The sequence below is a fragment of the Neomonachus schauinslandi genome, chromosome 1, assembly GCF_002201575.2.
Source record: "Neomonachus schauinslandi chromosome 1, ASM220157v2, whole genome shotgun sequence".
In the NCBI taxonomy this organism is placed as follows: domain Eukaryota; kingdom Metazoa; phylum Chordata; class Mammalia; order Carnivora; family Phocidae; genus Neomonachus; species Neomonachus schauinslandi.
Window position 1 is genome coordinate 48,442,387 of NC_058403.1, and position 14,769 is coordinate 48,457,155.

At 37.0% G+C, this 14,769-nt stretch overlaps 1 protein-coding gene across 1 annotated transcript in view; it reads left to right on the plus strand.

Annotated features, from left to right (window-relative positions):
- The first annotated feature begins 465 nt into the window (after positions 1–465).
- The window catches only part of ZPLD1 (zona pellucida like domain containing 1), a 43,759-nt gene continuing 29,455 nt past the window's right edge, over positions 466–14,769 (plus strand). The window contains exon 1 of the mRNA XM_021692597.1: positions 466–574. Coding sequence (XP_021548272.1) covers positions 469–574 — 106 coding nt within the window. The 5' untranslated portion in view covers positions 466–468. The remainder of the gene's footprint in view (positions 575–14,769) is intronic.

Below are 14,769 nucleotides of genomic sequence, written 5' to 3' on the forward strand. Positions count from 1 at the left end.
AGAGATAGCGAGAGCAGGAACACAAGCAGGGGGAGTGGGAGAGCGAGAAGCAGGCTTCCTGCTGAGCAGGGAGCCCGATGTGGGCCTCGATCCCAGGACCCTGGGATCATGACCTGAGCCGAAGGCAGACGCTTAATGACTGAGCCACCCAGGCGCCCTATAATACATTTTCTTTTGCAAACTTTATGACTTATATCTTAGTTCTTCCACTACAAAAGTCTGGATTTGTCACCCTTAGCAAACGGATGCCAAAGAATGGGAGTAATTTTCAAATATTGTAACCTAAATTTTTGCCTCATTGCTGATAATTATTTCTCAGAGTCCTTAGACTTTAAATGAGCTTTGCCTGCATGGATACAGCCTGCCAGCTTATCCAACAGTGAGTTCAGATCAGCCTCAGTCTTTCCAGCAAGAAGGAGTGAAGGCTGGTGATGGACACATGATAAGAATTCTTTTCTAGGTTTTGCAATGGAACAAATATGGTTGCTGTTGCTTCTAACAATTGGAGTGCTTCTGGGGTCTGCTCAGTTTAATGGCTACAACTGTGATGCCAACCTCCACAGTAGATTTCCTGGTAAGTATGAACCTAATCTTTTCTCTCATTGTATCTGCAAAGAGTGATTATGTTTGAATAGTAAGGCCCTTAAATACATATGGAAAATGGAGGGAGGGGATATCCATCTACATTAAGTGGATATTAACAAATGGCAAATGACAAAAGACATTTTTTCTGGAGTTATAATTTATATCCACATTAACATACAAAGTGTTCATCATAGTTAATATTATTATAATGGCTGCTCACAAATGTGAAAAATATTGGTTATTGGGTGAGAATTGGGAGAGGCTAATTTCATCAAAATTTGCCTAATTGATGCCCTTTTTTTCCCTCATAAGTTAATTCAGACTTTCCAAACTGCCCCTATATGCTAATAGATTTAATGATTATGAAATATTGTGCATTACTCAAAAATATTATTTCAATGGCATGTTGGTCATTACCAAAGTACACAGGCCAACTTGTCTGTGCATGGCCCAGCAACCATCAATGTTGTGACTGATAGGAGATTTTGACCAGATTGATGGACAAGACCTACAGGTTCCTACAATTTGCACTGAGTGAGAAGTAATTCAATATTTCATTTAAGTATTCATCATTTTATATCAGCTAAAGTTATAGAATCACAGTTAAACATTTACAAAATAAAGATTGGACAGTCTGAAATCACTTTTCCAAGTTTGCCATGCAAATTGAATTACTTTCTGTCATGTTTTACATTTTTCAAACCTGCCAGTACTCCTGTGTTCAGAGCATGCCAGATTGACAACACACTTGCATAGAGTAATCACTAGGTAGTTATGTTGTTGATGTGGGATTTCTAACTCACCTGAAGAGAGGTAATCTGGATTTCTCCAGAATAAAGATCCAAGTGTGTAGGAATGCATTCAGGAGCTTAGACCTGGTACACAAGTGCTTGACAGGTTAAGTATGACATGGGGTCAGGATGGGAATGTCTAAAGGTAAGTCTAGGAAGGTGTTCTAAGGCAGGGTTGTTAATGATTTTGAGTAACACAAAGGAGGGCTTTTAAAAAATATTTTTTGTTATGGAAAATTCAAATATATACAAAAGTAGAGATGACTAAAACAAGCATTTGGGGTGATCAAGCAGCTTCATCAATTATCAACACATGAATTTTGCTTCATCTCTCTCTTCTTACCACCCCCCCTCTCTGGAAAAATTTAAAGTAAATTCATTATTCATGCTTCAGAATGTGTATCTGATGGAAAAGAACTTAAAATCTTTATACTTCATGTATATGTCTAATAAATTTAACAATAATTACTTAATATATCATCTAATACTCAGCTAAGTTGCCTCTAAAACATCCACATGGTACATTTGTTGACATGTGTCTTCAGTCTATTTTAATTTATAACAGTTTTCTGTCCCTTGCTTTTTTAAAATGTTCAGTAATGTGGTCATTTGTTTTGTGGAATTCTGCCTTTGGGTCTGGCTGATGCAGCTCTGATGTGTCATTTAACATGTTCCTCTTCCTGTACACCCTGTAAACTAATTAGAGCTAGAGGCTTGAGTAAATTCAGGTTCGGTTATTTTGCCAAGAAGACTTTGTGGGTTATTTGTGTGAAGTATTTTGTCTTTGTTTTGTAGGCGATGAAGAGTCATTGTGTCCTTTTAAACATATTCTTTTAAGGATCTGACCTGGTCACATTTTGTTTTAGAAAGCCGATTTTGGGAAAAGTGAAAGAACAAGTTAGAAGAAACTAGAGACAGAGAAATGTCATGAAGGCCAGTGTCTGTGGGAGCAGAAGAAGGAGACAGCTCTTAAGAGATATTTTGGTGGTGAACTCAACAGAGCTTGAGAGCTGGTTCAGCTGGAGAGCTGAAAGAGAGGATGATGACCATGTTTTAGACGATGTTTTGAACTCGGATAACTGGATGGTGATATTGCCAACTGACACCAAAAGTATAGGGCACTTGCGTGTTCTAGAAAGAAAGTTTGGGTTTGAAAATAGTGAGTGTGAGGAGCTTCTAGAATTTATAGTGGCAGCCTCTATCCAGTAGTAGAAAAAAATGGACCTGGGTCTGAGGAGAGAGGTTGAAACCAGATAGCTGTGTAGGAGCTGAGTCCCTGTGCAGTGAGTAAGTAATGAGTGGGGGACAGGAAAATAAAAGGTAGGAAAATAGACTACTATTTTAGATAACATAGGTGGTGATGGGAATAGGAGTAACTGAGCCAACAATTTAAATAAGAAGAGAGGATTTGGGGATTAGAGAACTAGAGACCATTTATATACACGAGTAAAGGGAAAGTATTCAGAGATTGGGAATAGCAATAAAGAAATAATTGATGTGATGAGGAAAGAAAATATGGAAGAAAGCAAAGGTACAGGTGGAGGAGTTAACTTTGGGGAATTGGTAGCTGTTTCTCTGATTTAGGAGAGAAGGAGAAATAAAAGACATGGGCAGAGAAGTTGAGGGATGCTCATTGTGACATGGGAGGCAGAGGCAGAGGCCCTTTAGGGGAGTGAGGGTCCAGAGGCCTGGCGGGGGCCAGGGAGGGTAGTCAAGCCTTCCCCTGTTATGTGCAGAAAAGAAGGCCAAAATGTAAAAAGATGGCTCAGCAGAGAGGATCTACCTGATGTTGTACTTACATACTTGTAAAGGTAAATAAAACATGTGAATGAGCCAGGAAGTGGCTAGGACAAGGTAGGGAAGTATTTTTCACATGGGAAATTTAAAAATTATGTTAAAACACTCATTTTTAATGGTGCCTGCTGACCACCTGCATCAAAATCACCTGGGAGAGTCGTTAAAAGTTATTTACCCCAAAACTGTTTACTCCACTGTTTTACCCCAAATATGTAGTGTCCAAATCTCTGATAGTGGTGCTGAGAATCTGTATTTTAAACCCTGCGGATGAGTCTAATGCACATTTATGGTTAGGAACAACGGACATAATGTATACTATTATTTTCTTTAGTCCATTATTCCAATTAAAAGCACAGTCATGTGTTAGGGGAATAAAATTAAAAACAAAACCTTCTCGCAATCCAGAAATTCTCTCCACAAGGATAGTAGAGATGAAAACACTTATCACTGAGTAAACATTAAACCAGAATGTGAGGCTTATCATAAATAATCCATCAAGAGATTGCAATGACAGAAAGAAATCTTACTCTTTTATATAGCCAAGCAGATGCAACCCATTACATACGTTTTCAAGATAAACAATAACTAGTCCTCAAATAAGAGGACTTGACAGCACCATTTGTCTCATATAGTTCATTCTAAATATACCTGCTAATTGGGATGACCATCTGTGTAAGCATATTGGCTTTATCTAGAGGAAAAATAAACTCCCATCTTTACAAAAGGAAGTACTTTTGTAATCTGGAGATATGCTTCCTCCGAAGTTAGGCTCCCACCCTCCCACAGAAACTGTGACATAGGGGGGCTATTTTCCTTGATGTTTACATTTCCAAGAGATGGTTCCCTGATCATTGAGAAAAATTCCTGGGTCATAAAGCTGACAGCAGACTTATCTAGTCTTCAGAGGATTTATATACATTTCAAGGAGATGAGAAAGTACTTAGAATTACAAGTTTTCTGATGTAAATTATTTAAGAAAAGGGAGGAAGAAGTTTCTTCCTTTATTTTAAACAGGGAGAAGTAAACATCTTATTTTAATTTGTATTGGTCCTTATACATATTAACACTTTTAGTATTGTCAAGCTTAGACAACAAATATCCAGACTTTCCAAATGTACACGCACGTGCACGCCCACATACGTATGCATGCACACGCCTATTTTTGCAATGGAAAATCTATATTAAAAAAAAAATCTAAGATCCAGATAGCTCAGAAGTCCCAGGAGAGGCTTTAAGTTTATATGGGTATTATTTTCAAGTAAGCCAATTTTTGCAGGTCGTTTGCAGAAGAAGACCAGAGTGAGCAAATAAAGCATGAAAGGTTAATTGCTCACTTCCCTCTTGACTTGTGGCTTCTCTTCCACATCAGGATCACCCTTGATGTCATCAGGAGCTCCACAAGCTGCTCAGATACTAAGCAATGGGATAGAATGAGAATGAGTCTGGCAAAGGAGAGGGGCTATCTAAATGCAAAGTAATGTTAATAATGATGAAAGTAATCATCTCACCCTATCTGACCTTTGCTGTTTTGTGACATTAGAACTATTTTCTTTAATTTCCATGGCATTTATCTTTGGGCCAAGGGAACTGCCATGGTTTAATTCATTTTAAATTTAAAGGGACACCCTTTAATTTTAAAGGTAGTTAACTCTTGGCTATCCAAGCTGATAGCAGGGGACAAACTTATAACCCACTGACATTATGGTAGTGCTCTTCCCAGAATAAAATTCAAACCACAGTTGGCTTAGAGTACCACAGAATTATTTGGCCTAAATTAAATATATGGATAAATGCATTTGGCCTCTGTGACTGACATATACCTTTCTGAAACTACCACCGACCCCCCCCCCTTTTTGGGAAGATGGTAGCATATAAGGGTTAGCCTCTAAGAAGTCTTTAATGATAAAGGCACAATCAAGGAAAGATTAGGCTTATGGAACCAGAAACTCTGTGGCTCGACGCTGTCTTATAGTGAACTAACCACTCGTGGGAAACTGAATATAAGTCAGTGTTACACAACTTGTCATTTTGTATTCTATTTAAAATAACACTAATAAGGAAGAAAACAATGGGTTCCATGTATTGAGTGATACGCACATTACTCATTCTTTCTTGTATTCCTTATGACAAACCTATAAACTCTTTTAACATCATTTTACAATGGGGAAATTGAGGATTAGCATCTGTTTAATGTTGAAAAGCTAGAAATTGACAGAAATATAAAACTAAGACTCTTTCCATCAAACCATGATGCCTTAAAATGAATTTTGAATACTAAGTTTAAAATAATCAAAATGGGAATTACCACATTAAACAATCTGAAAAAATCACATAGTAGGAAAACTTGTTTAGCCTTTTAAGTACCTGCTTGACTAAGGAAATCTTTTTTTTCCCAGTGATAGCTATTAGTATTTCAGTAAACATCAGTGTTCCACAGGAAATAAAATTAAGAATCACCAATTTAATTGAATTTATGGGTGGGTCAAGCAAAATGAACTCTCTAATTTTGTCTTAGGCTCTGCTTAACCCTTGCATTATCCTGTGCCCCAAGTAAGAGTGGATAATGGAATAATTATTCAGGGGAATATGTTTTGGACTTTCTGTGATAAGAAAGGCCAACTCTCCTGCCTGCCTATGTAGTAGTAGTGTTTTGGTCTCCAAGTTGTCCAGAGGATGCCTGCCTTCCGCTTTGCACCTGGACCACCATTGCTAGACCAGATGAAGCAGAAGAACTCATCCAGGTAGTGATCGCTTCCTGATTAATCTAAGTGACAAAATGCAGTGGCAGGAAGAGTAATTAGTCAGCAGGTTCAGTGACTTAATAATTCAGAGTCCATACCCTTCTTTATTTCAATAAAGAAGTTCTTTATTGCATGAATTTTTCACTTCCTTTGCTTGTATAAGTAAAATCCATATGCTTTTTTCCTGCCTGAAAGAGATGACCAATCTCTTCTGGTTCCAAAGAATGTAGAGCAGTTAGTGTGAATGTAAGTCTGCAAAATTTGCCTCAGACTGCATATGAATTTCCTGCAGCACTAGAAACAACAGCTTGTATTTGCTAATGAGAAACAGATGTGAAAAACCAAGGTGGCTAGAAACCTGTTCCATGTAGGAGGGAAACTTGAATTCCTAATCCACCTTAAATTCTCCATCAGCTGCTGGTGTTTTGTGTGGATGAAATATCGATACCCAATATCAATGACTTCTTGCTTATTTAGCACCAAAATCTCAGTATTGTATAAAATCTTGTTGAGAGGAAAATCAACTTAAAAAAATGAATTGAAACAATGAACATAGCATCTGTTCTCTAAGCAATTTTAAGTTTATATAGTGCCAAATATTTCTACTCTCATTTTACAGAGATATAAATGGAAATGATATACAAGTTACTCATAATCTGCTAAAATTGCATAAATTAGTTTTGAAATGTCTACTGGAGTTCAGGAGGTAAATTCTTTCCAGGTGAGATTTCTATGGCACTACAAAGCAGACTCTTCAGCATAGTAAAGGCTCCTCCTATTATATTTAATAAGTTTTGGTTCACACTATCAGTTTCAACTCAATGCTACTTTGAAGGGTATATAATCCAGCCCATGAATAGAGGTGGAGTCATATTCACAGGATTACCTGCCCCTGCAACCGACCCGCACAGAGCCTCCATCTGCTCACAACAGATACCTACCCCCACCCCATGTCTCCTTTGGTTTGGGGATAGTGCCCAGAGCATACTTGTCATTTGAAGTGCTCCTCCATTTATTAAACTGACATGGTTTATGCACTGGGGAGAGGTGGGGGAAGGAAAAGACCAATCCTATTCCCAGCTTTGTTTCATACACGGCCACCTGAGCACCAAGATAGATTTTTTTGGACTCAGGTTCACAAAGCTTTTTATGAGCCCTCTTTCACTAAGATTCAAAACCAGTTAGTTCCTCAGACAAGGAAAGGAGTCAGGATTCATCTCCTTCATGATTCCTCCTCCTCTCTCTCTCCCCCTCCCTTCCCCCCCTCTCCTTTTTCTTTCATCCTTTTTCATCCAAACTTCTTCTTGTCAGCATGTACATCATACAAATAGGCATTTGGTGGGAGTGCTTAATCCTATAGATAGAATCCACCCTAAGGTTTAGCTTCTGCCCCAAGTATATAGGTGTGACTAAGCAGTTCAACTGACTAAGAAACTTGCAACATTGGCATCACCTGGGGGCTTGTGAGAAACACACAAATCAGCCCACCCCCCACCAAGATCTCCTGAATCAGAATCTGCATTTTAATAAGATTCTCTGGTAATACATATGCACAGTAAAGCATAAGAAGTGCTGGTTCGAGCATGGTACTCATGATGTCTTGCTAACTTTGTGTTGTTACATAACTACACTGTTTATGTCAGCCCCAGGTGGCTGTCATGCACTTGCTCACTATTGATGACAATAGGAATCCCCAAATCTATCACTGATAAGGGAAAATAATTTTAAAAAATCATTATTAGCAATGAGGCAAGATAATTAGTTACCAAGACTAATGCATTTTAAAAGGTTAAATACCTAAACAAAAATAGAAAAAATCTATTAATTTCATATTATTTAATGGGTTGAATTTTCTCAATTGGAAGTCAGAAAATATGTGACATTAAAGATATTGATGTCTGACTAAAACTCTAAAAGCAGGAATCATCTCAGACACTTGGCAGAGTACAGATAGGAAATATGAGTTCTGGATGAACAGTCAAGATGACACTCTATTAATTACACACATATTTTCCTTGTGAATCTTAGAATTTATTATTAAACGTTAGAAACCATGTATGCTATTTGTGAAGGAATTGAACTAAGCATGTTTTAATAGACATTTGCTGCATATTTGTTAGGTACCTAGTGAAATCCAGAGCTTTCAGTGGGATCATAATCTACTCTGAAAGCAAATATCCACTCCCAGATATAATGTAAGCAGTTCAGTAGCCTCACAATTAAAGGGATGCAAGATAGAGCACAAGAGAATGATTACCTTCCACTGGGAAATGAGGGAAAGCCTCATTAATGGACAACTTAGATATTATTTTTCTGTTCTCGGTTCATTTCTCTTCTTACCTAAACGCTGTCATAGGTAAAATTTCATCTATTATAATTGTTTATTAGTGATACATTGAATGTTTGGTGATTCTCAAATTTATATTTTTTTTCTCTTTTCTGTACTCTATTTCTGACCACCTGTTGTACATTTCTCCTCTTTTTCTTTCCTGTGTTCCTTATCTCAGGGAATGACCTAGTCACCAACTAAAGCTAGAAATCTATCAGTTTGACATCTCTCTCTCTTCATGCCATCATCTAATCAATTTCTTATAAGTTTAACCCATTAGAATGGTTTCATTTCTATGTATGTGTGGATGGATGTAATCTCTACACCCAACATGGCGCTCAAACTCATGACCCCAAGATCAAGAGTTGCACACTCCTCTGACTGAGCAGCCAGGTGTCCTGGAACGATTTCATTTCTTCTCAACAATCCCTTCCAAACACCTCTCCTTTACAGAGGCATGATTGTATACAACATGTATATAAGCCTCTATCATGTCTTTATCAGGCTGCTTTATAATTGTCTAATTTTTCTGTCTCCTCTAATCAAACATGAACATCTTGAAGTAAAGGAGTGTTACTAATGCCTTTATCTTCAGAGTATAGCAAAGAGACTGACACTTAATATGGATACAATAAGTGGTTTTAAAAAATACTTTGTTGACATGAAGTGGCATATAGTTTAGATCTTAAAAATAAATAGGAACAATAGCCTCTAGCTTGTATAAAACTGATGGCACTGATTTTGTTTTAAAGAATTTTATTTATTTATTTCAGAGAGAGAGAGAGAGAGAGAGAGAGCAAGGGGGAGGGGAAGAGGGAGAAACAGACTCCCCACCGAGCAGGGGGTCTGACATGGGGCTTGATCCCAGGACCCTGGGATCATGACCCGAGCCGGAGGAAAATGCTTAACCGACTGAGCCACCCAGGCACCCCACTGATTTTGTTTTAAACCCTGTGCACCTTGCCTTTTTTAATTTTTATTATTTATTTATTTTTTTAAAATGCACTGACCCCAGAGTTGCCGATTTACATGGAGGTTTTTGCATTTTCAGATCAGTAGTGAAAGAATATTTTGAGTCCCTGCTCTTCGGGGCTGAGTATCAGCCTACAGCCCAATATTTTTAGAGGTGTTGCCACGTTTGTACCACAGAATATGTGTATGCAAATTATTTGAATAATGTATTGCTCTGTGCTCTTATTATTCCAGGTAATAATTAGAGAATGTTAAAATAAATATTCTGATGTTAGTGAAAGTAAATGGGGTCTCAAACTTAACAGTATTGAGATGAAGATCATTCAGTCTTTCAAAAGCTGGGGATCTTTAGTCTTATCTGGATGCCATTGGATTTAAGCTAGTTGAGTGTGCAATTGTTGAGAAAAAGGACAAAGATATGCTTGTTAGATATATGAATGATAGGCTGCAAATATTTTGTCAGTAATTGTGTCTAAAGGGAAAAGTGTAGTTAGGTGTTCTAGGAAGGAACTTTATTGGGAATGAAGAAGTAGAATGAGACTTTTATTCATATATAGAGAATTGGATTCATCCCTTCTTTATTCCCATTTATATGGTAACAATACTCTATGAACTCCAAATCTGGACACTTTTTTTTTTCTATGTGGTGAGATAGATGGTTGATAGTGTGACAGGATATTTAAAATTTGCATAATTTAAGAAAAGGTGAGACAAATTCATGGCCTAATTGATAGGAGAGAGAAGTGCAGAGCATTTCTTTATTTTTACCTGAATTTGATTTAATGCTATAAATCAAATTCAGGTAAAACTAAAGAAGCTTAACTTCAACCAAGCTTAGCTTGGTTAAAATATCAGGGGAGGGGCACCTCGGTGGTGAAGTTGGTTGGGTGTCCAACTCATTGTTTTGTTTGCAGTTGTGATCTTGGGGTCATGGGATTGAGCCCTGAGTTGGACTCTGTCCCCAGAGTGGAGTCTGCTTGGGACTCTCTCCCCCTCTCCCTGGGCTCCTCCCCACCTCTCTCTCTCTCAAATAAATAAATAAATCTTTAAAATATCAGGGGCAAAATAGCTATTTGGCAGTATAATTCCACATAAACTCTGTAAGCTGGCCTGTCATTATAAACATGCTTACTATCTTTAAACACAAAACACTAGAAGTCAAAAATCTAAAGGTATTTATTCCTTGATCTTGTTTTTAACTTGTACTCATTGAGTTGTTTAATACTCAAGTGTTGTTCAAAAGCATATAACAATTCAGGCCAGAGATTGGACAATAAAAAGGCTGAACAAATTTAGTTGTTGAGAGCAGCTGTTACTCACTAATTCTGAAAAAAAAATTTCTCCTCTTTTGGCAGAAATTGTCCTTTGGAAACTTAAAGTATCTTTTCTCCCACCTCAAAGCCTCACAAATGGAAAAGTTGTGCTGAATGGATGTCTTTAGTATCTACAACCAGGAAAAAATGTGTTTCTCAGAAGAGATGGTGAAAAGTCTTTAGAAAACTGGGTTAGGATGGATTTGAACAGATCTCTTTTCTTCCACTGCAAAAAGCCTTTAGGTTGTTATCATATCTCCTAGTGGGATCAGCTTGTAGCAAATTCAGTTCCATTTCAGGAGTTACAAGTCTTCAGTTAAACGTAGAAAACTGAAGAGAACTCTACATCTGGACAAAGTAATCTTTGCCATTTATTAAGCTATTTTAAGTATCCACTAATTCCTCTCAAACAAAGGTGAATAAGCTGAAGTCTTTAGTTGGTTTAAATTAAGGGGAATGATATTTCTCCTTTATAACATATTTAATGATATGTATTCACTTCAATACATTTGTGATATTCCAAGTAATGCAGTGATACTAATTCTCTATTCCACTGGACAGAATGAGAGTTCTTAGTAAAGTCATTGGTAGCTAAGATTTTGAACTGACATTGAGGTAGACATTTTGTTACAGAGACCATTTTGTATGAAAAAGCTTCCTGTGATTTTGCCAGTGTGTTTGCCGCTTGGCCTCCTTGTCTGCCATTTCCTTCTGTGTATTTTAAATTCTTTTTTTTTTTAAGATTTTATTCATTTATTTGACAGAGAGAGACACAGCGAGAGAGGGAACACAAGCAGGGGGAGTGGGAGAGGGAGAAGCAGGCTTCCCGCTGAGCAGGGAGCCCGATGTGGGGCTTGATCCCAGCACCCTGGGACCATGACATGAGCTGAAGGCAGACGCTTAACGACTGAGCCACCCAGGTGTCCCTGTATTTTAAATTCTAATGAAAACAGAACTGTCCAGCTCTCAACCAAGCCTGAGCATATTTCACACTTGTGTCGTTATTCACGCTCCCCTTTGTGTTATAAAATTTCCAGTCCTTTAAATCGCTAACTCTACTGATGCTTCAAAACTCAGGTCAGGGGCATCTTCTCTAGGAGACTGTTCCTAACCAGCTGGTCTGGGTAAGGTTCATCTTCTGTACCACCCCATAGCTCTCTGCCCAATAATTCTGTCAAATTGGGCCACATCTATCTCCTCTTATAGGCTAAGTGATGTACTTGAGAACAAGTATCACTACTTTGTAAATCCTCAGTACGGTCTATTGTTCCAATACTTCATGCAATTAATTAATTAATTAAATATTCACATCAATGACTATTATAGCTTCCTGCTTTCTGGGACTTTCAGTTTATAGAGAAGACAAATAGACAAATACATATATGATCCTAAGGCAATATGACAGCATAATGGAGTGGCATAATTTAGATTTGAGATCAGGAAAGTCTTTGAGGAAAGGACAAGAAATTTGAGACCTGAAGAATGAATAGGAGTTATCCAGACAAAGACTGGGGGTGGGAAGAGCATCCTAAACAGAGAAAAGAGCACTGATTAAAGGCCTCGTACCAAATCTGTATTAGGCTTTTTAAAATGCTCACAGCATTTTGTTGAGGAATAATTTATATAAAATAATTTTATATATTTGTACGATTTTAAGGGTGCAGCTTGCAATTTTGACATGTGTATGCAGTCGTGTAACTCAGTAGTAACTCAGATCAAGATAAAGAACATTTTTATCGCCCCACAAATTTTCCTTGTTTCCCCCATTTCAGACAATTCCACACAATTCCACCCCTGGAGGTAACAACTATTCAGGTTTTTATCACTCAGTGTGATGCTTTCAAAGAACTGAAGAAAGTTCAGTGAAACAAAGGTAGGGAACAAGGGGTATGGTAGAGAGATATGAGTGCAGAGGTAAGAAGATGGCAGATCATGGAGAGTCTTGAAGACCTGGCTCAAGATTTGGAATTTTGGCACAAGTGAAATGAATAGCTGTTGAAGACCTGAGCAGAGGTGACATGATTGGATTCATGTATTAATAGCTATACTAATTAGAGAGGGTTAAGAGTGGAAATAAAGGAATCAGTTAGGAAGCTAACATAATATTCTAGGGTAAGAGATAATGGTGGCATTAGCCAAGGAATAGCATGTGGATGGAGAACAATCGATAGATATAAGATCTCATTTGGAGTTTGTAGAGACTCAAACATTTATTAAAATGAACTCTAGTATTTTAGTAAAGAGCATCATTAAAAGTTATGGTTGCATTTAAACAGCGAATGTTTCTGAAAGCTAATAAAGATATTCTCCCAATTTTAAGTAGTATTTATTATTTCCTGTGTGCTTCATAATGAATTTTACCTATAAAGGGAATATTGCTTGGAGTTTTCTATAATAACTAGCCTAATATTTGCCTTTTGACCATGAAAAAGATTTTCCAAAGATTTTCTTTCTTTCTGTAATGAGTTTAAAATCATAACCAAACAGAAATTTTCATTTTTACCTATTCACATTCTCAAAATATGACTCACTTTGCCAGCAAAAAGTAGTACAGAGAATGAATACTTCAAAGCAAAATGCTGTTGAACACTTTTACCCTTAGATTAGATTTGAGGTATTTAAGTCAATAATACTATGCCAACAAATCTTGAATGACATTTATGTATTAGGTGAACATCATCTCATTTACTAAAAATATCTTTTAGTTTGCTTCTTTTTCCTTTTTTTTGAACAAGTGGTATTTCTCTAAATAGCTTAGTCAGTTTTTGTTTTGTTTGTGTCCACATTTTGAAAACCTGATGCTTGTTTTTGATTCTTTAAGTGGTAAAATGGAGTGTTAGAAAGTGGTAAGGTTACTGTATTATTTCGTAAGGCTGCCGTAACAAAATGCCACAAAAAGGGTATTTAAAACAACAGAAATTTATTGTCTTAGAGTTCTAGAGGCTAGAAGTTGAAAATCCAGCTTTCAGCAAATCCATGTTCCCTCTGTCCTTCCTTGGCTCTGCCTAGCTTCTGGTGGTTTGCCAGCAATCTTTGGCATTCTTTGGCTTATAGATGCATCGCTCCAATTCTCTGTCTTCACATGGCATCCTCCCTGTGTCTGTCTCTTCATATGGCATTCCTTTTATAAGGACACAAGTCATTTTGGATTAGAGGTCCACCCTATTCCAGTGTGACCTCATCTAAACTAATTACATCTACAGTGACCCTATTTCCAAATAAGGTCATGTTCTGACAGACTGGGGGTTAGGACTTCAGTGTATCTTTTTTATGATGAGGAAGGACATGACTCAACTTATAACAGTTACCAAAAACAATAAAAGTGAAAGCTGCTGCTACTGGGAAATTGCCTCCCAATCGACCTCTCCATTTGCTACATATATTTTCTTCATTATATGTAGAAAAATAACTAAATAGAGATATGAAAAGCTTGTGTGTGTGCATGCTCTCACCTCTATAGACCTAGAATGGATCTCATCACTGATAACTCATGGAATAGATATGGAAGTTGTGAAAATTGTGTTTTAAATTTCCTTGTCTAGTTCATTCCTTTATTTTGGCATAGACATTGGCAAAATTTTCTTAGAGCAGGCTATGCACTTTTTTTTGTAGTATCAACACATTTGTTTTCATTCCTTTCTCTCTAAAGTAAAATTACTTTAGATATAGGCAAAATAATATAGGCAAATAATATAGGCAAAATAAAATGGAATTCTGACGGACAGCTTTTGTTCCTCCATCCTAGATAAGATGGGTTACAAAACACCAAAATGCTCAGCCAGTATGGCTTACAATGGATTTTAACTGCTTCTTCCTTATACTTGGGAAGATGCATCATTTGTAGTGAGTGTCACTACTCTGGACAGGCTATCTGAGTAATTCAGTTACTCCAGCTCTGAATTTTCTCTGTAACCTGATTTTTTTCCACTTGATTCTCTAATCATTCGGTAATACTCAACTGATATTTAATGCACATCCTCTGTATACCAGACACAAAGAAACAGATATTTTCTAACTCCTAAGTAACTAAATCTAAGACTATTTTTCCTGGCTACTTTTCTTAACAACTTTCACATTGAATTATGATATATTCAACTATAGGTATCAGTTAAACAGACTGAAGGGTTGAGTAAATATCATAGGGGATGTTAGAGTTATTCTTGTACCCTGTATTGTGCTTTTGTGACTAATGTTTATATATATATATATATATATATATATATATATATATATATATATAT